Source organism: Rhineura floridana, chromosome 3, assembly GCF_030035675.1.
Source record: "Rhineura floridana isolate rRhiFlo1 chromosome 3, rRhiFlo1.hap2, whole genome shotgun sequence".
Taxonomy (NCBI): Eukaryota; Metazoa; Chordata; class Lepidosauria; order Squamata; family Rhineuridae; genus Rhineura; species Rhineura floridana.
The window spans coordinates 4,762,539-4,790,347 of record NC_084482.1 but is presented as its reverse complement, the minus strand read 5'-3'; the positions used below and the strand labels follow the sequence as shown (position 1 = coordinate 4,790,347).

Here is a 27,809-nt window from a genome sequence, read left to right as displayed (position 1 = left end):
CTGGGCCTCATTTCTCAGCAGACTCTATCCTCCTGAATCCTTTCTCCCTCACCACCCCATGAGGAGTGCCTCAATGTTAAAAATAGTCCTGTAGAGTTAGGACATCCTATATGCCGCCTCCCCTTTTCAAACTGTAAGGCTGGGAATTGATCTGTTTTAATTTTGGGAGTACCTGCCTCGGGCAATACCAAAATGGGACTGATGGGCATCATGACTAAGAATGAACCCAGCAAACTCAGTCTCCTAGCTTCCGCTGCTCTAAACATCAGGCCCCATTCATCTTTTTAGATGAAAGAGTTCTGATCCCCGCATTTCACCTTAAAAAACCCCCACTACAACCCAGATCTGGAATCCTCTCTCCCACTTGTTCTACCCACTATACCTCTCTTTCCTTTCAGAGAGGGCAATGCTCCTACTCCCACAACCCCCTTTTCTAGGCTTCACTCCCTTTTTAAGAGTTGGGCACTAGAACAATCAAGCATTTTTCTGAGCCATGAAGCTATTTGCCCTCTTTCCATAAATGACCCAAAGCAGTGACAACCTGTACATTGTAATAAATCCAGAGACATGAGACCGCAACTCTGGGAACGGTGAGCTTTCCACACTTGGTCTGATAACGTCTCACAAGAAGGGTGTGAACAGTTCTGTGGTGATGTGACATGGCAAGGATGAGAGCACTGAGTGGTGTGATTTGAATGTGTGAGAATAAACGGGGGATGGGAAGAAACTTGCAACAGTGAGGTTTTTGCTTTTCATTTTAGCAGGGTGTGTGCCATACTGACATCACTGCTCACGATTCCCCTGTAGTCACCCTACACTTTCTGCAGCCTTGGATGCTCTGCACTGTCCGCCTTGCATGTTGATGTCTCTGTCTTCCCCCACTCTTCAGGGAATGCATTAGGATTTCTTGGTGGCTTCCTCCTCCCCCACACCCCACCCGCATCTTCCTGCTTGCATTGTTCCAGGGTGACATGGTCTGCAGGGCCTTGGATTGGTTGCTACCATGGCAACTGAGGTGGGGTTATCAAGGCTCCCTGCTTACAGCTTCTGACTGACAAGGAGCTAAGTCACGGCTGGGTCCATGGCATTCCCTTGAACAGCTGTGTCTAATGCCTCCTTTCCTCCTCACCCCCTCCATCCTTCTTGTTCTTGTAGAATTCCCACCCCACCCCTTAAATTCTGAGACCATGTGCAATTGATGGATTGAATGACTGGACAAGAACATTAATCTTGTACACAGCAGATTCCATCATCAGACCCCTGTGCTTCCACCAACACCCTCCAGATGGAAAGCCAAATCAACCCTGCTGAGCATAAAGTAGTTGTGCTCCAGTGAATAGGATGACTTGGGCTTCACTCTGGGAAACCTGAATTCCAAAGTCTGATTCTAGCCTCCTTTCAGTGATGCCAGACACACCTTGAGAGTAGCTAGATCGAACACTTTGAAATAATGGACACAGACATTTGGGGTGTTGGTTCTATGGAATTTGGGGGTGTTTTTACTTAGGCTATTTGACAGAGTTGGTGAACTATAAAAAGAGGAAAGCTCCATGAAACCCCAGGGTATTTGCACCCCATCTAAGAACTGGCTGGATTACTACTAGGAGCCAGTTACTGTCATCGTATGGCTCTGGATTTACCACATGGGAGCTGAGATCAGAATCCAGCTCTGACCTCATCTATAGTTAATGAGTGATTTTGGATATTTGCCTTGGGACAACTGAAAGAACAGAGTCCATGTGTGACACCAAGTACTCTGGGGAAAACTGCAGGGGAAGCAGCATGACCCATTGTTTGGCATCTTGTGTGATGTATAAAAAAGAAAGAAACAAAACTCAAATTCAGTTTGGCACAGGCAGTTGCCTTCCAGCCAACCCTTGGCACTCCTCACATCACACAGTAAGGCTCTCTGGGCAGTTCAGGCTCTGTCCTCCAGCAGGGAATGTGGGCAATCAAGCCCTTCTTGAGGTCCTTGTTGAGTAGAAAGCAAACTATGGGGTTGACAGCAGCTTGGGCGAAGCTCATCCAAACGGCTGTGGAGAGGTAGCGGTGGGGGATGCTACAGGCTTTGACAAATACCCTCCAATAGCAGGCCACGATATAGGGTGACCACAGAACCAAGAAGAGCAAAGTAATGACGTAGAACATCCTGCCTAGCCTCTTCTCAGCCTTGAATTCTTCCATGCCCAGCAAGCGCCGGTTGGCAGCGTGGGCATTCTGCCGGATGCCCAACAAGGTGGGAGGCATGGGGCCACGGCCAAAGCCAGCAATCCAGTTGGCTGCAGCTTGCCCAGTGGCTCCGGGCCCATGGAACGTCCAGTTTTGGCTGATAGCTGGGACCATCTGGACAGGCTTCATCTTGCGATGGCGGTACTCAAAGAGAAGGAGCTTGATATAAACCACATGTGTGGCAAAGATCAGCACAGCTAGCATGAGCATGAAGCCCAGGGTGTCATTGGCTTTGAAGTAGCGGTGCTCAAAGATGCACTGGTCCTCCTCACGGATGAACTTGTAGGTCCCGACATCAAAGACTGGTGGGAAGGCCATGGCCACCGACAAAGTCCACACCATGCAGATGACAGCTATGCACGTCCAGAAGGTCATGCGTTTCGCATAGAAGCGGTGATGGGCCACAGCCATGTAGCGGGTGACACTGATGCAGAAGAGGAGGAAGGCAGCATGGAAACAGAAGAGGACAGCCATGAAGGCCACAATCTTGCAGCTCAGCACGCTGTAGGTCCAGGCAGACCCGTGGCGAATTGAGACGAGGACAAAGGGGAAGCAGACAGCTGAGCGGATCACATCAGCCAGGCACAGGTCCAGCAGGAAGTAGTAGGGGGCCTTGTGGAGGCCACGCTCCTTCAATACCAGCAGCGATAGGGACAGGTTCCCTGCCAGACTCACACAGATGATGAGGCCCAGGAGCAGCAGTTTGGCATAAGTGGAGGCTGCATGGGGCGCTGAGCCGTGGGCCTCTTCAGTCTCATTAGCACTGGCCATCTTTAGGTGGGGGAAGGAAAGGGGGAAACTGGGTCAGCGGCGACGTGCCCGGTGATGGCCCATGACCCCAGTGCTAAAGGGGGGCATTGTCTGTTGGGAAAAGGTAGGAGGAAAGGGGTAAGGAAGCATTAGTCTGCTGTAGTAACACAAATTGTTTTTTTTTTACTATGTCCCTGTATGAGGCCCCAAATCAATCACAAATACCTAGTGAGCTAGAATAACCACAGATGTTTCAAAATTGAAATAAGAGATGCCCCCAGATTCATGGAAGGAAAGAACAAACATATATGACTGACTCAAGGCTCTTTGTCATGCTAAGTGGAAGGTTATCTGCACAAACCAAAATGTAACATGAACTCTGGAACACCCTGTGATGCTGTAGAAGGTGTGAGGGCTCACTCTTGGTTTGTAGGGGAAGCCAGTCATACCACAAGCACCTAGCCTTGCCTGCTATTACTGTCATGCTGGGTACTTGTTGAACTGTTGCAGTAAGCAGCTTACTGGTCTGGCTGTTAATACATTTTCACCCTCCCATTCTTTTGAGGAGCTTTTAATACATGATCATCTTCTTTGTCCTTGCAGCACTTCTGTGAGATAGGTTAGGCTGTGAGGTAGTGACTGGATGAGCTGGCTTTGCACAATACTCATTCCCCAACTAGCCAGTTCTTGACAGTGTGGCTAAATCAACAATGCCCTTGTCCAATCCTCAGTGACACCTCATCAGAGAAGAAATACCTTATCCTGTTCTATTCCCTGTCTCATTGACCCAATAATGGACATGGCATTGGGAGATCAGAGACAGTACCCTATTTGATGGCCTTGGATAAGTCTCATCTTTCATCTGTAAAATGGGAAGAATTGTGCCTTAGCTGACAAGAGTTCTTTTGAGAATAAGATAAGAACTATAAAAACTTTTTGTATAGTAATACTGTTACATCAGCTGAAGTTGGCTTGATTATAGCTAGTGCCTTCTCAAGCAGTGATGAGGAACCTGTGGCCATCCAGATGTTGCTGGTGTCCAATTCCCATCATCCCTGGTCTTGCTGACTGGAGTTTATGCAAATTGAAGTCCAACAACATCTGGAGAGTCACAAATCCTCCCCACAACTCCAGACTGAAATGGCCAACCATTCAAAGAACCCAAATCGTCTCCAAAACATAGCTGAGATATTTCACAAAATGTCAACCAGTCAGCCAAATATTTTACTGCATCAACCAAAAGTCATGGTCACTTCAATGTTCTCTATGCCACAGAATGTGTGGGCTGATGGAGTTGCAAAGTGAAAAGGTTGGGACAGGAAAAATGGAGAGAGAAATTGCCACCAGTCTTAGCAGGTCTGCACACTCTGGCTATGTCAAGAGGAAACCTATGTAATTGGGGGAGGGTGGGGAGAGAGGCATCTCTAACAGCAGTCTCAGGGTTTTTGGGAGAAGCCATGACAGTTAAACTGGTATGAAAGAGTGGGCGGCAGACGCTGGAATGGTACTGTTGGCAGACCATGCCAGATGAGGGGAACACGGGATAGATGTGTAATACCCATCCCATGTTCCGGGTCTGTTCAGAACCAGACGACAACTGGGGGATGCAGGATTCCTACCGACCTTCGATTGTTGTTGTGTAATGCCAGGTCTGTAGTACAAAAAACATCGCATATCCATGATATAATCTTGGATGGGCAAGCAGACCTGGCATGTATTATGGAGACCTGGCTGGATGAGGCCTCAGCTCCCATTCTTGAGGCCATGTGTCCGCCGGGTTTCCGTTATGCACAACAACCGAGGGTGGGAAGGCGAGGAGGGGGTGTGGCAGTCATCTATCGGGAGTCTCTAGTTTTTACCAGACCTCCTCTTCATAGGACTAAGTTTGTTGACTGCATGTACTGGAGGTTGGGCCCTAAGGGCAGTTTGGGGATCCTGCTTGTGTACCGCCCACCCCGCTGCACAGCAGACTCCCTGGCCGAGGTGCTAGAGATGGTCTCGGCTGTACGTGCGTTGTCCCCAGAGCTGTTAATTCTCGGGACTTCAATGTACATGCTGAGGCCACTCTCGTAGGAGCCCCTTGGGATTTCCTGGAAACCATGGCTTCCTGGGAACTGCACCTTAGTAATATTGGGCCCACCCATGTAGCCGGTCATGCTCTCGACCTTATATTTGTCCTGGGAGGGGAGGGAAGTGTTCTGAAGTTGGGGGTGGCTTCTTCCACCCCTGTGTCATGGTCAGACCACTATCTGGTAAATATAGACTTCTCGATACCACACACCCTCCGTAGGGGAAAAGGACCTATTAGAATGGTCCGCCCCAGATGCCTAATGGATCCAGAAGGATTCCTGACTGCGCTTGGGGAATTGGAACCTGCTGAAGGCCGCACGGTCGATACCCTGGTGATGGAGTGGAATGAGGGGATCACCAGGGCTCTGGACCGCGTGGCGCTGAAACGTCCTCTCCCCCTGAACAGAACTCAGTTAGCACCTTGGTATACTCCACGGTTGCGAAATCTGAGACAGGAGGTGAGACGACTAGAACGCCGGTGGCGGAAATCCCATTCCGAAGATGTCCGGACACAGGTTAGAGCAGCAGTAACTGCCTACCAAGTGGCAATAAAGGCAGAAAAGAAGAGGTTCTTTGCTGCCTCTATTGCGTCCGCAGAGTGCTGTCCCAGGAGGTTGTTCCAAGTGGTCCGAAGCCTGGTCGGTCCAGTTGCTCAGGAACCCTTGGAACAGTCTAAGGCCTCCTGTGACAAATTAGCAAAGCACTTTGCCGACAAAATTGAACATTTACGGAGCTCAATTCCGTACGCCGTGGACACAGTAAATGAAACAGAGTTGGCCAGTTGCAATCCGGTCAAATGGGATCGGTTTTGACCTCTTCCTTCTGAGGATGTGGACAAGGTGCTCTCGACTGTGAAGCCTACCACCTGTCTAACTGATCCTTGCCCATCATGGCTCCTTGTGAGCTGCAAAGAGAAATTGGGCGAGGGGATTAAGGTGGTGGTCAATGCATCCTTGGAGGAGGGTGTAATTAGCACTTGGAGGAGGGTGTAATTAGCACTCAAGGAGGCAATTGTAAAGCCCATCTTAAAGAAGTCCTCCTTGGATCCCCAAGTTTTGAATAACTTTCGCCCAATTTCGAATCTACCATTCCTGGGCAAGATCATTGAGCGAGTGGTGGCTAATCAGTTGTCGACACACTTGGATGAAACGGATTATTTGGATCCATACCAATCGGGTTTCAGGACTGGACATGGAACTGAAACAGCATTGGTCGCTCTGGTTGATGATATGAGGAGGGCATTAGATAGGGGAGAATTCACCTTTCTTGTCCTCCTCGATCTCTCAGCGGCTTTTGATACTGTCGACCACAGTATCCTTTTACATCGCCTGGAGGAATCGGGAATAGGAGGCACTGTACTACGGTGGTTCCATTCCTTTCTTTCCGACAGGCATCAACAGGTAGCATTGGGGGAGGAGGTTTCAGACCCTTGGCCTCTCAATTGTGGTGTGCCACAGGGCTCTATCCTCTCTCCCATGCTATTTAATATCTATATGAAGCCGCTGGGGACAATCATCAGGAGATTTGGGCTGCAGTGTCACCAATATGCGGATGACACTCAGCTCTATCTCTCGTTTAAATCTTCACCAGAGTCTGCTGTGGAGACCATGTCCAAGTGCCTGGAATCCGTGAGTGGATGGATGGGAAGGAACAGGCTGAAGTTGAATCCTGATAAGACTGAGGTACTACTCGTGGGAGACAAGGGAAGGTTGGGAGATGCTGACCTGGTGTTCGATGGGGTGAAATTGCCCCTGAAGGACCAGGTCCGCAGCCTTGGGGTTGTTCTTGATTCCAAGCTGTCCATGGAGGCTCAGATTTCGGCAGTGAGCCGGGCAGCTTGGTATCAATTGCACCTCATTCGTAGACTGCAGCCCTACCTTCCTGCTCATCAGCTCCCACTGGTGGTACATGCCCTGGTCACCTCTCGGTTGGATTACTGTAATGCGCTCTACGTGGGGTTACCCTTGAAAACGGTCCGGAAATTACAACTTATACAGAATGCTGCGGCTCGACTGCTTACAAACTGTCGCCGCCGGGAACACATCACCCCAGTGTTGTTCGACCTACACTGGCTTCCAGTTATTTTCCGGGCCCAATTCAAGGTGTTGGTATTAACTTTTAAATCCCTATACGGTCTTGGCCCAGTTTATCTGATGGAGCGCCTCCAGCGCCACCAACCATGCCGCCCAACAAGATCAGCCACACAGGACCTTCTCTCAATCCCGCCAACTAAAACAGCTAGGTTGGCGGGGACAAGAGAGAGGGTATTTTCAGTGGCGGCCCCCACTCTCTGGAACTCCCTCCCGTATGACCTTCGACATGCCCCTTCCCTGAATGTATTCCGCCAAGCTTTGAAGACCTGGCTCTTCAGACAGGCCTTCGGGACTTACGGGGAGGGTTAAATTTTTACGACGAATAGCCTACTACTCTGTACTGGAACTGTTTTATTGTTTTATTGTATTTTATGATGTATTTTATTATGATGTAATGTATTGTTAAATTGTACGTCGCCTAGAGTGGCCATTGGCCAGATAGGCGACCCACAAATTAAATTATTATTATTATTATTATTATTATTATTACAAGTTTGAAATGTTGATGTGTCCTCAGAATATTTGTCTTGTGGTTAAAAGTCTGGGAGAGTATAGTTTAGTTTTGACATGGGCGAGAGAGATGTAATTTCTGCAAAACTGCTTGATACAATCTAAATTGCATACAACGGTCAGAGAGTTATAGAAGGAAAATGCTTTCAGAATGATCTTGTTTCTTGCACTTGCCTGGTAAAGAGTAATCTTTCTAAATTTAATTTTTTTAAATATATAAATAGTTAATGAGTTTACCATTTGTGGCTGAAGACAATTTCTGCTCAAAGTGAGTAAAAGCAATTTTGTTAGTCAATAATAACTGCGCTGTCTCCAAAACCTGCACTTTTTTCACCCATAGAAGCTCATTTTATGAAGGCAGCAATCTTATGCATACTCAATGGGAAGTAAGTCCCACTGAAATCAGTAAGCAAAAAAGGCAGACTGCACAGGCATTACCTTATTTTGTGCATGGGTATTGCCTAACCTTGGGCCTGTGTTAAGGTGACCAAATGCAAAGGAGGACAGACCTTTTAACATGAACATGGGAAGCTGTCTTATACTGAAACTATTCATACATCTAGCTCAGTATTGTCTATACAGTAACTGGCAGCTGCTCTCCAGGATTTCAACAGGAGTCTTTCCAGGCCTCCCCAGAGATGCCAGGGAATGGACATGGGACTGTATGCATGTAATGCATGACCTACATCCAGAGCCTGGAAAAGTTACTTTTTTGAACTACAACTCTCATCAGCCCCAGCCAGCATGGCCACTGGATTGGGCTGATGGGAGTTGTAGTTCAAAAAAGTAACTTTTCCAAGCTCTGCCTACATCCCTTCTTTAGTATAATTCCCATTGAACATATTGGGAATTTTGGCAGGTTCAGCTTCTATCTAGAGAAGCAATTACAAGAGCGCAGAAGACTGATCTGTGCATATGCTGACACCATTTTTTAAAAAGCCTTTTCCCAGGATCTCACCACAAATATCAGTATGGAAAATCTTTCCACACATCATACATCGATGTGTCCTAATGCAGGCAAGCCATCCAACAATATGCCCAGATACAAACACATTGCCCTGACCCCAACAGGAGGGAAAGGTCAAGTGAGTTTCCCAAAGAGACTGACTGAGCTGTGTCATGCAGTTCCCTTAGCATGCCTCATTTGCATAGACGTTGAATTAGGCTCTCAACACATACACACTTTTTGCCCACCGTTGCCCTCCACAACAGGTATGAGGTAAATACAGGTGGCTGTTTACCAAGTGGTAATTTACCAGAGTCTGCATTTCAATCACGTGGTAAGACAGTCATTTGGTATTTTCCTGCCAAGTGGCAAAGATAAATTTACCATTCTACTCCTTCCCCCTCCCCTGTCTTATTAGATGTGTTTAAAGCACTTTAACCCAGCCCTCTACAGTTGGAGGCCTTGGAGATTTTAAGGCCTAGAAAAAATGGGAAAGGTCCTCCTTTTCCCCCCTGAGAACCCCCCCCCAATTATCCAATGGAAAAATTGGAAATGTTGGGAACACTGAAAAAAACTACTATGAAACTCTTTCATAGTGAAATGTTTTTCATAAGTGAAATGTTTCTTAAAGAAAAAAAATCTTATGTAGGGCAGTTTACACCATTGGAGAATGATAATTCCAGTATTTACAACACTGAAATCCAAGATGCATTTATACATCTAGAGGTTGCTGCCATTTTCATAAGAGCAACAATACAGGTCAGGGACTTTGTTGCTTGTGAACTGTTGCTTGCTTTCTTCTGGTGACCTTTGGTCTAGTTTGGACATACTAGAATCACTATCTTACTCCTGACCTGGTCCCTCCCTTGTAGTTGACCTTTTCACTTCTTCCCTCAAGTGGCTCTGATTCAGACACATTGCTACAGACTGGGAGACAAGCAATTTACTGCTGTGCCTCGTTGGAGGATAAAAAGGTCTAAAAGAGGTGAGACAGAAATTGTGAATGCAAAAGTCTCAGGGCTGCCTCTAAACAAGACCCAAAGAAGAAAGTGGGCTACAATGGGTATATTCACAATTTTGCTTGTACAAAACTAAGGCGTTTATAGTTTTAAATTTCATAAATATGCCAAACAGTACAATTTTATATTCTAAGTTATAAATGATACATTTTATGTTGTTAAAAGAGGCAAAGCAAATTAAGGTTTGATAAGAAACTATGTCTTGTGTTCATTTCTCCCCCCTGAAAAAAGGAGTGATGTTTTTCCCCCATGAATTCAAAATTTCCTAAAATTTTACATCTCTACAGCTGAGGCTAAATAGTTGACACTTTTTCTACTTTTGTTTTTAACAGTAGCCCAGTATAAAAAAATTAAACAAATGTTTCCCCTCCCCGCAGCACGGAGATAAAGTATTTTTTTTTACCTGCTTTTTTCATGTCAGGTCGATGTTAATGGTTACAAGAACAAGTCTTCCTAACCCGCTCCAAGAGCAGACCTAAGGCTTAGAAAGAGTTGCTTGCTTAAGGCCTCCCAGTGAGTTCATGGCTTAAGGTGAGATTTGATACAAGGATTTGCTTGTTCACAACTCATTCTTCTACACACTAGGTATGGACTAAAATTCTACGCAATTTGGATTTGGTATCAATTTTCCATTAATTCACTTATCTATTGTTGTGGATTGGATTTTTATGTAGCGATTTTCTGTGTCTATTTTCAAAAACAGTTTTTTTTAAATCCGTCTCTAAAATATTGATACTAAGAACAATCATTTTATCACTCTTTAATTTATATTTCCTTTCAAAAATATTTCCTTTCAAAATATTGATCTTTCCATTCAAAATATAGATATTAATATCAGTATTTTTTGCAAGGGAAAAAATAGACCAGTAAAAGCAGCAGTTTGTGGACAAAGAACATACTCAAATCGATAACAGCCTGTTAGGTTGATGGAATGCTTTCAGAGTGGCACTGGCCAACAGATACCATCTCTACTACACACAATGTCACACTGGTTATACACATGCACACACACAAACAAGTACATTTCTGAGAGTAACTGCAGGAACGCTTTGTGCTTCTGCTTGATGTTCATCCATCACAGAGTCTGAAGTGAAGCTCATGAACATGATGGAGATGTGTAGATTTGAGATGACAATAGTTTGTGCAATGCCCCTGCACAAGTTACTATTATTTATTAAATTTATTAGTCACTTTTCTTAACAAAAGTGAACCCAATGTGACTTACAATCAATAAAATTGGGCATTGCAATGAGTGAATTTAATGCTTGGAGCACAAGGCATTTGCTCATCTATATGTGGACACATCTAATATCTAGAGTCGCTCTTTATTAAGGGTGCAGCATTTAATTAATTAGTTAGATTAACTGAATTAAGAATCTAGTTGTTTTTTTAAATGGTCCCTGATTAATTGGGCAGGATAATAATTTATTAATTATGTGTAATGCTAACTCTTAAAAACAGCAGATAGTAAGCACCATCTTTAAAGGAGGCATTCCCTCATTTCTCTCACATATAGGAAGAAATGCATCTTCTAAGATGATGGTTGCTACAGCATATTCAAAGATCTTTTAGATACAAGGGGTAAAGTGGAAATGGACTGCCTTCAGGTCGATCCCGACTTATGGCGACCCTATGAATAGGGTTTTCATGGTAAGCGGTGTTCAGAGGGGGTTTATCACTGCCTTCCTCTGAGGCTGAGAGGCAGTGACTGGCGCAAGGTCACTCAGTGAGCTTCATGGCTGTGTGGGAATTTGAACCCTGGTCTCCCAGGTCGTAGTCCAACACTTTAACCACTATGCCACACTGGCTCTCTAAATACAAAGGGTAGTATTCAACTAAATAATAGTACTAGTGCAAGGATTAGCAGTAGGGCAATGGAACCTTCCCTCCTCTCTTTGCCCTGCACCATCCCCAAATCTGCTCCAGAAGGTTGGAGGGGAACCCAGAAGAGATTTAGGGGGTGCACAGGGGGAGGACAGAGGTCAAGATCTGTTGTGTTAGCATTAATTGTGTGCTAGCACTATTATGTAGTTAAATACCAGCCAAAGAAAGTCTGCTTTGTGCTGCAGAACTATTGTTTTTACCCATCTAAAAATGTAACTCCTAGATTTGTCAATTAACTAACTAAAGTTCATAATAAGACTATGATTTTTTCAGTCTGCTAACAACTCTAACATCTAAAGTTGCACTGTTGCAAACACATATCCATGGGTAATCGCTCTCTCTTTTGCTTAGGGTTGCCAATTGAAATGGGGGGGGGAATTAGCCTGTCCTCATGCATTTAACAACAGCTTGATGTACAGGTATCAGCAGGTGAAGCAGTTTCATGATTTCAAAAAAGATGTTTGTCTCCATGATGTGAACATTTTTATACATAGTTTAGAATTTATCTTACTAATATTATGAAAATAAAAAGTTTCAAAGGGATACTATCAAGCATGCATTATTTGCTGTTATAATCAGATCTCTCAAAGTGGGAGCATTTAAAACCTGTTGGAAGACAGTGGCCTGGTTTGCACATCACATAAACCATAGTTAAAAATGACATGTGGTTTAATGGGAGCAAGCAGCGCTGGTGCACACAGCTGAAAATGTCTCAGTGGCAACAGCCACCAGGAGACAAGCCAGAGTCTGGTTTGTCAGGAGCTTATGGATTGTGTGTCTCCAAAAAAGTCTACAACCAAGGTTTGGTCTCAGCATGCTGCTTGTGGTTTGAACTCATGAGCCCGGGTTCAGACATCATGACAAGCCAGACCCTGGCTTGTTTCCTGATGGCACAGCAATAGCAGTAGCAGTGGAGGAGCAGAGCAAGAACTTTTGAGCAGCGTTCATGAGCACCCTGCTGGCTCACATTAAACCACTGTGTTTGCTTTTAACCACATTTTAACCAAGGCCTGATTAAGGTGGTTGGGGGACCCCCCTCCCCCAGAAAGGAATGCATGATTTTTTAAAAACAAAACTTATTGAATTGTATATTTATTTTATTAGATGTATTTGTAAACTGTGACACATACTTATATCTGAATGGTGTACAATTCTCAAAAACCACTAATAAAACAGCAATAATAAAGCAATGGCAGATTATACACTAGAAAATGCTAGAATAAAAAGAAATGTCATAAGTAAATGCTTAAAAGTTAAAAGCGTGGGTATGTATCTAATATCAGATGAAATGACAATGAGTTTTACAAAGCAGGAGCCTTTAGTTACAACAGAACTTTTCTTCCATTTGCTGCGGCAAAGTCATTATATCTCAAAATCTTCACACAGCACATCATGTTGTGGGCCACTGGCGTACCCATCCTCTTAAATGTGATTAGACAAAGCAGAGTGTGAGACCAAGAGCCCTTTCCTATTTTTAGCCTCCACAACTTTGCTTATTCAGAGGTAGACTAGCTCTGAACCGGGAGGTTCCATACAGCAATCTGGTCTAAATAACCATAGATGGACACCTTCTCTTCTCCAGGTTCAGAGATAGTTTCCCTCTGATTATGCTCCAGGAGGCTAGACAAACAACAGAACAAAGTTATTGACCGCAAACCCTGTTTATGGGCTTCCTGATACATCTGGCTGCCACTGTGGGAAGCAGGATGCTAGACTTGGTGGACCTCTGGTTTCAGCTACTCTGGTTGCCCTTATATTCTGAGGAACTCTCCCCTGCCACCATTTTTTAAAATTGTTTCTGGTTTGCTGAGTCTATTTTTTTTTACTCACCTGTTGACATACCTCATTGCATCAAGAATTTAAGCAAGCTCCACTGTTCTAAGCAGCAATATTTTTGTTTTGCATGTTATACTACTGACGGAGGGGGGGGGCAAACAAGGCCTTCTTTATCCGACTCTTCAGCTAAAAAAGGCTTCCAGAGTGGCTTACAAAGATCAGTAATAAGACAAATCATCATAATAAAACCTTAAATGTTTTTAAAATCAGCCATCTCTTTTCCACACATTTCTCACCATTGTTGCTTGGCACAGAAGTCAAACACAAACTTCAGCAAGTCTAACCCTGTTCAAATTAAACATAGCCAAACTCTTCTTTGTGCAAACAGAACACTATAAACCATTTCCTGTCCGCAACCTCCACTTTCTCATTTATTAGATTGCTGGAGGGAGGGGTGTGGAGAATCAAAGTATTTAGGGTAAATAAGGCTGTACTATATTAATTACAAATATACATAGTGTTCTCCAACCTAGATGACTGCTGCTGCTAAGCCTGGGCAAACTACAGAGAAAGACTAGGAAACAGAAATGATAGGAAAGGGAAAATAGCTGCTCTTTAAGACCCAGGGATTTCTGTATCCTCCTGTTGAAACAATGCATGTGTCAGTCACGGCTCTGACTTTGACTAAAAGCACTGAAAAGGTGGCAAAAGCAAGGCTGGTTCATGTCTCTGCATGTTTTGCTTTTTAACTTCTTTAATATAAGGCCAATTTACTTACTTTTTGTTTTAAATGAAAGCTCAGAGTCTGGGCGCTCTTGGTTTAATGTGACATGTGAATGGGAGCAGTGACAGGTCAAAACAAATGAGAAAGTTCAGAAACTAATATTTAGGGAAGGGATGACAAATTGTGTTAATTTAAGGGAGAATTATTACAAGCTGATATACTGTTAGTACTTTATACCATCAAGAATTAATAACATTTTAATAGGAATAATTGTGTATTCTGGACATGTGGGCCGCAACATGCGGTGGTCATGCCCAAAGATTCAGGTTTTCTGGAAATGACTTAAAAGGTATATAGACAGAACACCGGTATATGATCTTTTTATCAGGGAACAATGTTACTGGAATTTTGTTTTGGTCCTATGTACCAAGAATTCACCAACCAGTGATACCTAACTTATTAACAGTGGCAAAATGTATTATTGGTAAAACAGGAAAAATGCAAAAAGAAGTGCAGGTATGGAGCAAATAAAATGTTTTGGCAACTAGCACAATTTGAAATTAGTAATAAAATGTGATTGAGAGATGGTAGAAGCAGAATCCTAAGTTTATGAAAAAATTGAGTCCTTTTATTGAATATTAGAAAATAACATACAGAGTAAGTATGTATCCATGCTTTATTAGTTTAATTATCCTTAATTTGCTTTGTATAAATAAATTATGAAATTTTAATGTGAAGTTTCTATATATTTAGAATTCTGTTGATATTGTGTTGATTATATATAAGATAAATGTCATCTTGTCATCTACAGATCAAGCTACAAATAAACTGCTGTCATTGAGGGCAGTTGAACAGGTGGCAATCCTATATTTGTTCACTCACTCTCAAAAACACCAGGATAATCAACAAGCATAATGATTTCCACATAGGATATCTCTACACTACAGATTTAAACTGGTTTAGCAGTTGTTCCCTCTCCCCAAGGAACTGTAATTCTTTTAAGTGAAGTTAGGGATTTCTATCTTTGGCACCATCACCAAAACCCAGTACTGTATGGGAGAAGCCCTGACATTTCAAGTGTATTGAAGATTGGTCTTAAGAGGCTCCTGTATCTTTAAGGACTCCAAGGAAAGGAACATTCTACCAAGTGGAACTTTTCCCAGCCTTGTAGTACTGTGATTGGAAGTACTGAGCGCTAGTGGAATTTTCCCATCTGTCTAACTTGTAAGGGTACAGAAGCCCTGTCAGGGTAAAGACTTGGAAAAAACTTCAGATATATGTGAACAACTCACTTGTCACCTTGCCCAAAATCTGCTCACTGTATGGCATCCCTCTACATGTGGTGTGTGTGTGTGTGTGCTTCTTAGCCCCTATTCTGATGGACAATGGCCGTCAGAAGTTGGGTTTGTTGAGTATAAGGAGCAGAGCTTTTAAGTGGTGAAATCCCCCTCCCAAGAGAGATCTGACAATCAGGCCCCATCTCTGCTTATTTTTAGGCATCTAATTTAGATATATTTGTAAATGAGCTTGAACAGTATGCTGGCATTTTTCTGAAATGATAATATGTTTGTTCATATTATCATGGCGGTTTCATAGTAATTTAAGGTTATTTTTAATTTTGTATCCCTTTATTTTATCCTGTCAGCTGACTTGAGAAAATCCTTTTTTAATAGTATTGTATGTAAAACATGCATACTTGTACTCCAATATTAAAGGTGTGTACACACAGCAATATAAAGTGGATTTGATGCACCTCAGATCCAAGTGGTAGCCTGCACATTTTCCCCATGTAATATGATTTTCCGTATCCGCACTGATGCAGTAAGGGGAAAAAATCCAACATAAAATTACATGCTACCCAAACGTGGATGCAGTGAAGTACACTGCGTGGGCAGAGTTTTTTGTTTACATATGTAGCAATATTTTTCTGGGTGTTTTTAATTGCCACATCCCCTAATTCCATTTGCTCCCCTCCTGAGCACAACCTAGCCATTTTGTTTACATCGGCCTAAAGGAAAGGGTGCAGCATACCTACTTCCTCTGGTTGTTGCTGAAGGCACATTCACAGTAAGTTATTTTTAAAACAACTGTTTTGTCCAGAACTACTCTTGCGCAAAACACCTGTATTAAAAATTTAAATGGCCCTTGCAGGTACAGGAAGCTAGAATGGAAAAGGGAAAAGAAAAACACTGTCTCCAGATTCTTCTCCCCCAAATCCCTCACCCCACCCTGCCTTGGCTATGTGTGCTTATGTATGAAATTGCCAATTTTAAAAGATACGTTTGAAATACAGTTTATGATTTATCAGTTTGTGCAAAACAGCAGTTTAAAAAATAAGAATATATATGTGCCTCATGCCCAGCCCCACCAGAAAGAAAGCTGGCAGCCCACCGAGAAGCATCTCTCCAGGACAAGAATAGCCAGGCAAGTGGAGGCATGGGTACCTCCAATGTTCAGATCCTTCTCCCCATCACAGAATGCTGCAGTGTGGCTGGGGAAAAAAACATAAACAGTACATTTTTCCTACTGTGGAATACGCTTGAAGCTTTGACTTTGGTGAAAGTTCATTATTATGCCAATCCATGGACAATTAAAAAAAAAGATGTGTGCACACAGGGAAACAAATACCTGTGCACATGCCCATGATGGACCTCAGGTTTCTGGAAATTTCTAAGGGCAAGAAAGTAATAACTGAGGAGAGGGTACAGCCACACAAAGCTTGAATACACCCCATCAAGCACTGCTCTCTAGTGTGGATGGGAAACATCAAGATAGATTTAAACTGAAAGGTCATGTGTTGACAAAAGTGCACATGGAAAAATCGGATCTGTGTGACCCACATGTGCCCTAATACCCAGGTGCGTACACAGCCTAAAAAATTCCACTGCCACTCAGTGACATATATACTGAGGTGAACAATTACATCCTTGAATTACTAAGGCTACAGTCCTTAGTAGCTGGGTGTAAGCCCCATTGTACTCAGTAGGATTACTTCTCATGTGTAAACATGTGTAGATCAACCTGCATTGCTGATTAGAAGAGAACCATAACCACCTTTTCCCCATCTGGAGACAAAGATGGAGGTCTTCCAGTTTAGAAAAGGTAGAACTCTCAGGCAGGCTAGGGCTCTGGCATACCTATCTGCACATATATTGATGGCAAAACTGGCTTAGGAACCCCATGCCTTGGATTATAACTAGGCATCCATGAATGGAAAGGCTGTTTCCAGTTACAGGTGAGATTCAGTGGAGGATCCTGCCAGCAGACAGGGAGGGGAAGCAATCTTTGCCAGTTTCCCCTTCCCCTTGTGTCTCATCTCATAATGCTTCAGGAGATCCTTTAAACCTACCCTAGCACAGACATTTGGAGGACACAAGGAGGAATCTGTGACAGTCACTTTTCTTCCACTTCCACTGGTGGGAACAGAACTCTAGCGTCTAGAAAAAGCCTAGCTAGGATCCAAATCCATGTGTTTTCCAAGTAACGTAAATGTGGCTTCAGGGCAATTCAAAAAGCAGCCAGCCTTCCTTCTCAATGCAGTAGGAAATGTGTGATAGGGCTTTGCCACTTCAGACTATAGGCGGAGGCTGACATGACCGAATGCTCCTCCACACCATACAAGCAAGCAAGAAAGAACCCTCTGCACAGAACAAGGCCCTTTACCTAGCCTCATCCCTGTTTTCTTTGTGCAGGGGTTTTTTTTCCCCCTGTGGAGGAAAATTTAATCACTTGAGCCCCACCTCTAGTTAGACGTATAATCCAGATACAGGTTTACTACCTCAATGAGAGCAAGGTCAGACTGGTCTTTAACTAGTAGCGGCCAGTGAGGTGAGTGGAGCTGCCCTTCCGACACCAGCATTGTTCTAGCTAACCTGGACAGGGCAGGGCTCTGTGGACACACCAATGGGAGCACTGGATTGGCTCCTCTGGAGCATCTGCACAGCTCCAACCTCACTGCTGACACCCCAGCAATGTTGGTGTTGGAAGAGTGGCTTCACCCCACCAGACGCTGCTGCTGCTTTCAACCTGTCCCCTTCATATACATGCTCTAGGGGGCCAAACCACATGAAACATGAAATGTGTTTTTTTTTTTTTTAAAGAAATAGTACCAACTAGAGGGGATAATTAATGGGATCAGAGCAGGTATGGAAGGGAATTTAATTCTTCCCTCCCTGCATGTGGTCCTGAGGAAAAGCCCTCTTCTGAAGCTGGTATTTGCTTTGTTGGGAAATCCCCCATTAGTGCCAATGGGGTATTTCCCACACATCCCAAGCAAATACCAACTTTAAAAGAGGAATTTTGTTCAAGACCAGCAGGGAAACAAGAGATTAAGTTCTCCCTCTGTTTGTACTCTGACCTATTAAATATCAGCCCTCTCCCAGGTGATGCGATTTGCATTTTTTAAAAAAATCTGGCATACAGTATTAGATGCAAAGTCACACATAGTTTGTGTACCAGAATTAGTTCCTATTTTCAGGGGTGTGCTGCAGAAAAATCACTTGGGCCACATTCACACCCTACATCTATTCCACTTTTAACAGTCATGGCTTCACCCAAAGAATCCTGGTAAGTGTAGTTTGTGAAAAGTGCTGAGAATAGTTACGAGACTCCTGTTCTCACAGAGCTACAGTTGTCAGAACTGTAGTCTGTGAGGGGAATAGGGGGTCTAACAACTCAGCACCCTTCACAAGCTACACTTACCGGAATTCTTTGGGGAAAGCCATGTCTGTTTAAAGTGGAATAACAGTGGAATAAATGTATGGTGTGAATGTGTATTTTGTCATAGGATTTTAGAGAATGGATTTTAATAATGTTGTTAATGAAAGCTGCCATTAGAACTCTCGGGAGTGGGGAGGAATGTGCATTGACTCTAGTGCAAATGCATGTAAACACACATGGTCACAAAAAGTCATGAAAACTACCCAAGATAGTAAATGTTGCAATGTATTTTGCGCTTCAGCTATTTTCTAAGTAAAATATGAGATACTAAAACATGAGCAAATGGTTAATAGCTGATTTACCAATACATACACCCTCCAGCTCAAGAGACGCTCTAACAGAATTAATTGATACAAAAAGCAGAGAACGGCCTTCAGTGATGTGTAATAGCAGGAAGGTAGAGGTTCAGGCAGTGATCCTTCCTCAGTGAGAACAAGGGTGTTACCAGAATGTCTTTATTTTAATCTGAAGCCTATTGTGCCCAAGCAGGTGAGGAAATACCAGCAACTTGAACTGAGAGGCTCCATAGCAGGTCCACCCCTCCCAAGGTTCATGGCTGAGGTTGGGTAACTAAAGAGACACTTAAGATTTGTTGGGGAGTAGAAGAGCTATAGAGTTCCTATTGTTTTTGGTTTTCTTCTGGCAGGGCTTCTAGCAGCTGCCTAACATGCAGAAATATACTCGTGAAACTTTTCCTGTCTCATAGAAGGGAAAAGTTTTAGATGTTTCATTTCTGCAGATAGCTGCTAAGGGCACAAGAGCCCTGCCAGAAAAATTAAAAAGGTAGAAATACTATGGAAAAAATGAGGGAGTCCAGTGGACGCTCTGGGAACACCAGACACTGTAGTATGCCTGAAGTTGAGCAACTGTGGACCTTCCCAGTAGTCTGATGGGAGACTACTGGGAGTTCCATGTACAGGAAGAATAAGCATGTACTGTTATTAAAACAAAAGAAATATTTGAAACAAGCGCTATGGTAGGACCAGCTTAACAGTAGAATAGGATGAGGCAGCCACTGGAGACTTGGGCTCTGCTGCCTCAGCTTTCAGTAAAATATAAAAGAAAATAACATTACACAAACACAGAGCCACATTCCCAGAAACTGAAGGTGGCATGAATTCCCACATGAGATGTTAGCCTTCTTTTGCTCTCAGCAGTGTTTGCTGCCATGCTGTCAGCACTGTGTGTGTAAATAATGCACCCCTCTATATTCACCAATATTTATTATATATTATATTACATTTACCCCTCGGTTTTAATGTATTTCAAGTCTGTTTTTATGGTGCTTTTAGTGCTTTTGTTTGCTGCCCTGGTCTCCTGCTGGGAGGAAGGGCGGGATATAAATCAAATTAATAATAAAATAAATAACAACAACCAAACCAAGCCAGTGCAAATAGAACCACCAGTATCTTGGCCGCTCCAATGGCTAGTTCATTCACTGTTTTATCTGCTACCCATCTATCTTTTTCACAAACTGTCTGGTCATGTTGAGAATGATAAGATGGAGAGCAGAGAGATTCCTGTGGGAGAAAAATGGGCTGAGGAGGGGGTGTGAGTCCCCTCCCTCTTACTATCCTACCCTCTTCTAAGCTGAGGATCTGGTAACCACCATCACCCTGGCCAGTGACTATTGTCCTGGAAGTCAGTCTGCCTCTGGTGGTGGTGGGCCTAAGAGTTGCAGTGGGGGAAAGGAAGCCATAGGTGAAGGAGGCTGGAATAGTGTGTGTGTGTGTGTGTGTTGTGCTTCTCTCTCACAGTGACAGTGTTCTTAAGTGGCCTTTTTGCTTGGAAACACTGGCCTACCCTTGAGACACAGAAATGCAGGCCTGCATACCTTACACATGGGAGTCCCATAATCACACACATATTTAGGGGAAAGGCCATAGCTCAGTGGTACATACATTGCATGCAAAAGGTCCCAGGCGCAATCCTTGGCATCTCCAGGTTGGTCTCAGAAAAGAGTCCTGCCTGAAACCCTGGAGAACCACTGCCAGTCAGTGTAGAAAATACTGGGCTAAATGGATTTGGTAAAAGGCAGCTAACACTGATGAAATCTTCTTAAATTTTACCTCTCACTTGCAATGTGCCTGCCTTTCAATAACACTTGTACACACACACACAACCATAAAATTTAATTGATCACCTCACTACCTCAGTATTTGGGGGGGGCAACCAGGGATGTAGTCACTCGGGGTTGTAGGCCCCTTACCTTTTTGGAAGGAGAGTCCCAGACAGGTCCCTATGTATGAGCCATAGGGACCTGTCTGAGACCCTCCTTCCAGAAAGGAGAACATGTTAGTCACTGAGAACAGTTCTTGTCCCTTTCTGCTGATTGGAGACAATCAGGTTGAAAGGAGATGAGTCAGCCACTGGGAAGACTCTTCTCAGTAGCTAACATAGCATCCTCTTTCATGCTGATAGGCTTCTAGAGATGTCTGTTGGAATGAAGTGTTGACTCAGAGACAAAACAGAGAGCAAGGGAGATAAGGGAAAGTGGAAAAGGGGGTGTGGCTGTGAGGGGGCCTGGTGTGACTATTGTGAAGGGGCGCTGCACTTCTGAATTTGTCACTTCATTACTGTGGGCAAGTTTTGATCTCCCACCAAGTATTGTCCCTAAGAGCAGCAGTTTTGTTTCTGCTACAAAAAATGAATTGGCTCCATTTGCTTCTGTGGAAAGATTTGGTTGTGTTGTGTTGGGAAAGTCAGATGGTCAGGTGGCTCAGCCCTTGCTACTGTTGTGGGTAGGTAAACCTTTTCCCATCCGTCTGCAATGGTGCTTCTCCTTGCCTCAGCTATAGGCAGTGATACTGCTTCTGAAGAGGAGAGGGAGGTGGGGAAACTCAAGCTCAGACTGGGACAAGCCTTTTCTAATTCCCCCCCCCTCAGCCATCGCAACAGCCCTCAAGCAGAGTCACACTCTGTCAATTCACACATATGATGCTCGCTTCAGCAGCACACATACAAATTCACACACATAGACTTTCAAGCTATAGGCTGAGGTTCACTGACTGACTCTCTAAACATACATATATACAACCAGAAACAAAGCATGTGGATTATTCTGCTGTGCACACCCATTGACACACATCTTAGTTGTGAACATACATGCATTTCCACATATGCACAGACAAATACAAACACATATGAAAGCTGCTTTTCTCTCACACACACACACCACTCATGCCCACAAACTAGTAGTAAATGTTAATATAAAGAAATGGACTTTCTCTCATGCATATGTGCATGCCTTGTGCCCAGCCTGTGGCTCTCAGAGATTAAGAAGACATTTTCCACACATACACAAAAATGATGTTGGGCTCTTCCTCTGTCTCCACCTGGGTCATTCCAACTAAAGACAAGATGATGGGTGGCAGGGACCAATTGCATGTCATATGAACACTTCTTTAAGAAAAAAACTGCCTGATATTTAGTCAGATCACTAGTCCATCTTGCCAAGTACTGTATACTCTGACCGACAGCAGCTTTCCAGAGACTTAGGCAGGGGTTTTCCCAGCCCTGTAGCCTGAGATCCTTTTAAGTGGAAATGTCAGGGATCTTCTGCACTATGCACAGCATGTGCTTGGCCACTAAGTTATAACCCTCTCCTTCCAGGAAGAATTTGTGGATGGGCTTTTCTTCATGCCCAGGGTCTACCTTATCATTGGACCTTCACAATTAATTTCCCAACAGGTTAGACTGGCTAATAACTCTAGAGAGGGAATTTGATTTTTTGTTTTGTTTTTTCTTGTCTCTGGTGGCACATGGCTTGGCTCACTTGCTTGAGTCATTGGAAGCTAACTGGCAAACTTTGATCTGAATTTGATTTTTTAATAATAATGCCTATAGGCTAGCAACTGGGGAGCAGAGCAGCTGAAGGTCTTGGATTTTAGCTCAGTTGCTGATCAATCCTTAGACTGGATGCCACCCACTTAGTTTCCTGATTTGATTATTCTATACTCAGAACACCAGCCAAGTATCTGAGAACTTCTTCTACACAGATGACCCTCATCATTTAAAAAAACACACCGCTATCAGCCTAGGAACAGGAGTGAGGCCTCTCAAGGGAGATGGTGCCAGTTTCAAGGCCAAGCAATGACTGCTCCAGGACTGACACCTGCTGCCTATAACGGGAATTGGGAAGGGAGTCCCTCTCTGCCACTGGTCAATACCACATACAGACACATTCATAACATGTGCCACAGCCACAGCCAATATTATACTTTCTTATGACCATACACATACATACCCATGGTCATGATTACACACACACACACTGACACATACATCTTGATAACACTCATTATAGCTTACTGAGTGACACATACAAGCACAAGGACCCCCAAAAGCACACAATTCCATGTCTGAAAAAAATGACACATAAAAATAAAATAAGGGAAGGGTCTCATGGCTGTGTGCTTCTTGGCAGAACACATATTTTCTAGACACATTAATTATTTCAGTTATGTTCATAAACTGATTGACCAATACATATCATGGTCCAAATTCATTGGCAGATATATCCCACGATTGAGAAAAACACAAAGGCACATTTACAATCATAGGCTTGGGGGGATAAGACATAAAGAGTCTAGTGTCATCTAAAGATTGACGGAGTTATGTCATGACACAATGATACAGCAGTTCATAGCATTTATAAGTAAACAAAGAGGAATTAATGGGAAATCAATTATGAATTATACTTAAAGATCAAAGTGCACACTATCCACTGAATCACATTCATTCACAAAAACATTAGGGTCGTGCACATCTGTGTGATCTGTAACACACAGCAACACAGACACCCACTCAATCAGGTCCACTTCAGACAATTCATAAACACACACTCAAACACAAATGCTGGCATGCATGCATACACTAAGATTGAAATCCTAAATATACTTACTAGAGTGTAAGTCCCACTGAAGTCAGTGATACTTCCAAATAAACAGTTTTAGGATTGCACTACACATGACACTCATTTACCCCACTGATAATTATCCCCAGGCATGTCTCTATCCATTGCATTAACACTCATACACACTCATTTACACACAGTGACAAACTAACACTTCCAGTGAAATACACTTGCCACACACACATAATCTGATGAACACTCATTCATGTAGCATGTCACTCACAAATGTACTGTTACCAGTTTTCATACGCATAAGCACTCTGACTCATGAAATAAAGGCAACAGTGGGATTAGGCACTTATTAGTACAGTATCTTACTTTAACAGATGTCAACTGATTTATTTACTCTAGGAAATTGCACCAATTGACTTCAGTGACTGAAAGCACAGAAGTTGCTATAGGCTTACAGTTGATTTACTAAGATTCTACACAATGAAGTAATGTCCTCCTAATTTACTAGTTATTTACTTGGCCTTGCAAATATGTCCTTCACTGGTTTCTTTTTTATTATTTATTTTCTTGTTTATTTCATGCCTTCCCCATATATGTCAGTCTTACTTAGACTTTGAGGCCTAAACAAGGAACTATATAAAGCTTCCCTGTCTGATTGAGAGTAATCCATACAGGTGACCAGCTGAGTACAGGTGTGGATTTACTCATTCACACAAGCACAATTGCTGGGATTAGTAAATTGGCTCCAATAGAAATTCAAACAAGTTGAATGCAAACAAGTCAGACCCATAACCTCAAATGGCATTACCACTGATTTCATACCAGCTTAACATTTGGGTGAGAGGCAATCAGTTTCTTTTCTTTGGGAGAGTCTATTCTGTTTTACACTAATTTAGGGATTAAGATACAAATGGCTCCAACTAAAATATTGTTGACTTACAATTAGCTTACTACTAATTTACACTAATGCATCTGCTGTAGGGGGAGGAGAATTAGCTCCGCATCAGTTTCTCCAGGTTTAGAACAATGTATTTCTTATTTACAGAACAGTCCATCCTAATTAATGAATAGTTTGCCCCTTAACTGCTTGCCAATTTGAGAGAAGGCCAAATGAATTTGAACAAAGAGACCCTCACTACCCTGCCCATAGTCTACTCCATCTTTTTGTATCCCATTGGATTGCAGGCCTCTTGTTGCATTCAGTTTGCAAATTTCAATAGTGAAGAAGAGTATGAAAAATCAGATGCTGCATTGGAGGCTGGGTTGTTACAAAAGTGGTCTCACTTTGACACTACCGTCAAACCCTATCCTACATGAATGCTTCCTGAATGACAAATTTGGGGAGGGGGGATGTTGGTGCTTGAGGACTAAATCCGCTAAAGATTTTTCTCCATCTCTTCTCATGTCTTCAAGAGCTACATATAAGCGGGAGGGGGGAAGCCACCATGGAATGGAGGTGTGGGTTCAGGAGCAACAGGGCGGAGCAGACAAAAGGAGCTAGCAGGCAGCAAGAAGGTGGAGTGGCTATAGCTCTTGCAAAATGGAATAAGACTCCTACACCTAGCTTGGTCATGAACACATGGGGGTGGTAAAAGCATCATCTCCCCCCACCTCCCCCCCATACACAGAGGCAGAAAGGAAACAGGTGGTGGTTCCATGGAGACATCTGAAGAACAAGAATGAAATGAAGAAGCAGTATGTGGGGGGAGAGGAAGAGTGAGATGGAGGAAGAGGAGAGAAGGGCTTCCTATTGTGACTAATAGGCAGCAGGATGAATGACATAGGCAGTGTGTGTGTGTGTGTGTGTGTGTGTCTATATATATGAAAGATATTCGTAAGTGGGTGGATGGAGAGATGGGCAGTAGGATAGATGAAAAGAAAAAAGGGTTGGAGTTTATGTGGAATGGCCACAGATAACAGCCCTGCATCACCAATTTTGAGCATGCGGTTTTGCTGGTGACTGGGCCTGCTCACCTCAGCTCCTCTGGTCTGGAAAATCCATGGTAGAGATGAAACCCCAAGCAGCTGGCTGGGGGGAAGAGAGCTAGGAGCCTGTGTCCCACCAATCCGCCCTATCCTGTCCTGGTTGCTCACGGCTCACACCCTATCAAGAGAGGCTGGCTAGGGATGCCCCAGAGCTGTTGCCTTGGAGACAGGGCCAGTCCTGTTTCCTTCTCCCAGGAAGGAATGGGAATGGGGAAGCTGTCATCTCAAAGGGATTGCCCCCTCCCCCTCGGTCTCTTCTGGCAGGCCCTGATCCTGAGTCCCCCTATTGTCCTTTGTAGTCAGCCTGGGTATGGTGGCATCTGGAAGATAGATCCGAGCTTTTCATCATGGTGATTAATGCTTAGGAGAATGACAGAACCAGCCTTTGCTGAGGAGGAGGGTCGGTAGAAATGGAGTGTAGAGTCTGCCACCAGGTTAAAGGATACATCCAGCTGAACTGATCCCCATTTGCCATGTCTGGACCAAGGTTACTTCATCTTTTTCCCCATTCAGTTCAAGCGGATCTAGTCTGACACTCCAGTCACTCAGTCAGCAGCAAAATCCCAGCTGCTAGGTTTCCTTCCTACCACATCCCCCCCTTGGATCAGTCCATTTCCACTCTGAAATGTGTGCATCTTTAAGAAGATGGGAAAAAATTATCCGGAAGGATCCATTCCTACAGCAAAAATCAGGTTCTCACCAGTTCTTCTCTTGGACCATTTCATCAGGGCAACCCAAGGCACTGGATCACACAACATTCCAGCTGGGTCTGCCCTCAAATCCCAACGGATCCAAAATATCTGCTTTGGCTCAGTACATTTCTTCTGTCGGGTTTCTCCAGCAAGCACCCCAAATCCAACTGCTCCAATAGCAGTGGCAATCAAGCCATCTTGGTCCCATCCACCGGAAGATGTCTTAGAATGGGGAGAGGGAGAAGCTTAGGCCCCAAATAAAGTCTGTAAGCTCCATAGGGAGAAGATGTAGGTGGTGCAGGCTCAGATCCACTGAGTTGATGCCATGGGAGACAGGGAGGGACGATGTGTTGAAGGAAGCGGCGCTGAATGAAATGGCTGTTGAAGCTAACAAGGAGGACAATGGCAAGAGATGCGCGCGCGCGCTGTGTATGTGTGTGATTAGGAGTTAGAAAGGGGGGGGGAAGGCTCGGGAATTTCCGGACAGCTTCGGCCCCAGCGGCGGAGGGAGGGGTTTGGCGGCGGGGATGTGGGGGAGCTTTTTTCACTTACAACATCAGGACCAGCTGATGGGAGGGACCAAGCGCACGCCAGGGCAGGGGAGACTGTGAAAGACGCTGATGGGTCAGCGGCGAGCCGTAGCTGGGGGAATTAGGGCTGGTGGGTCATTCCCGGCAAGGGGCGAGCTCAAGCCAGGATCCTGGGGCTTTATTGCCAGCTCCTTTGTCCCCAGGCTGGAGACTGGAGTGAATGTGGGGTGGTGATGGGGCCAACGTTTTCTTGGTGGTATAGACTCAAGGGGTTGGAAAAACACAATTCTCTAAGCCACCCAGTGGCTCTTTGATACTATACTCCCCACCTTCTTTCTAATTGTACTTTCTAATACTTGGTTGCCAAGCCAACCATAGGGAAAATGCACAAGGAAAACTTCTGCGATTAAAATCTTGAAACGACCCACACACACAAACGCAGGGGTTGTGTGCAGCTATCTAGGAGTGCAGCAGACTCCTCGGAGGTAGTGATGTTAAGTCAACCAGAGGACCACTTTGATGAGGGATAAAGGGGATGTGAGTGAGGCCAGCCAAATCCCCCCCACACACACACACACCTCAAGGCCACTGTCGTGCTGGTATAATCCACAAGCCTCTTTCCCCCACTAGGAATCAGGGCTGGTCCTACCATTGGGCATAGTGCGGCAGCTGCTACTAGCAGCAAGTTTGGGTGTCATGAAACCACAGCAAATTGTTAGTTATTTAATTTGTTAATATTGTATTTTGACTGCCTCAGGTGCCAAAATAATTTGGCTGGCCTTGCATGTTACGCACCTTGACACAAGGGGGGGGATGGGGTGCCATTTGCGGCTCTGCTTCAGGCAGCAAAATGTCTTGGGCTAGTCCTGCTAGGATTTCTTTATTTAATAAATGTACACACCACCCTTCAGTATACAGTATTCTCTGGGTGGCTAAGAAGAGTATGACAAATAAGGTAAAATAAATCTCGACAATAACATTATGGATAAAATAAGCATTTTTAAAACTCTCAAA

General features: G+C 44.0%; 1 protein-coding gene across 2 annotated transcripts; it reads right to left on the bottom strand.

Moving 5' to 3' along the window:
• Positions 1–1,119: 1,119 nt before the first annotated feature.
• On the bottom strand, positions 1,120–26,690 carry GPR173 (G protein-coupled receptor 173). 2 transcript variants are annotated; one of them, XM_061613994.1, is made up of 2 exons: positions 23,859–26,690; positions 1,120–3,090 (listed from the first exon to the last, which is right to left on the bottom strand). In XM_061613994.1, exon 2 carries the CDS (start codon positions 2,998–3,000, stop codon positions 1,888–1,890), a length of 1,113 nt encoding a protein of 370 aa, XP_061469978.1. In that variant the 5' UTR covers positions 3,001–3,090; positions 23,859–26,690; the 3' UTR covers positions 1,120–1,887. The 2 variants fall into 2 exon arrangements, with proteins under 2 accessions (XP_061469978.1, XP_061469977.1); XM_061613993.1 differs by having other exon boundaries at positions 25,562–26,690.
• Positions 26,691–27,809: the final 1,119 nt, after the last annotated feature.

What these genes read in the sequence shown, in the direction of transcription:
- GPR173 (XM_061613994.1), bottom strand. Translation starts at nt 3,000, where the DNA reads ATGGCCAGTGCTAATGAGACTGAAGAGGCCCACGGCTCAGCGCCCCAT.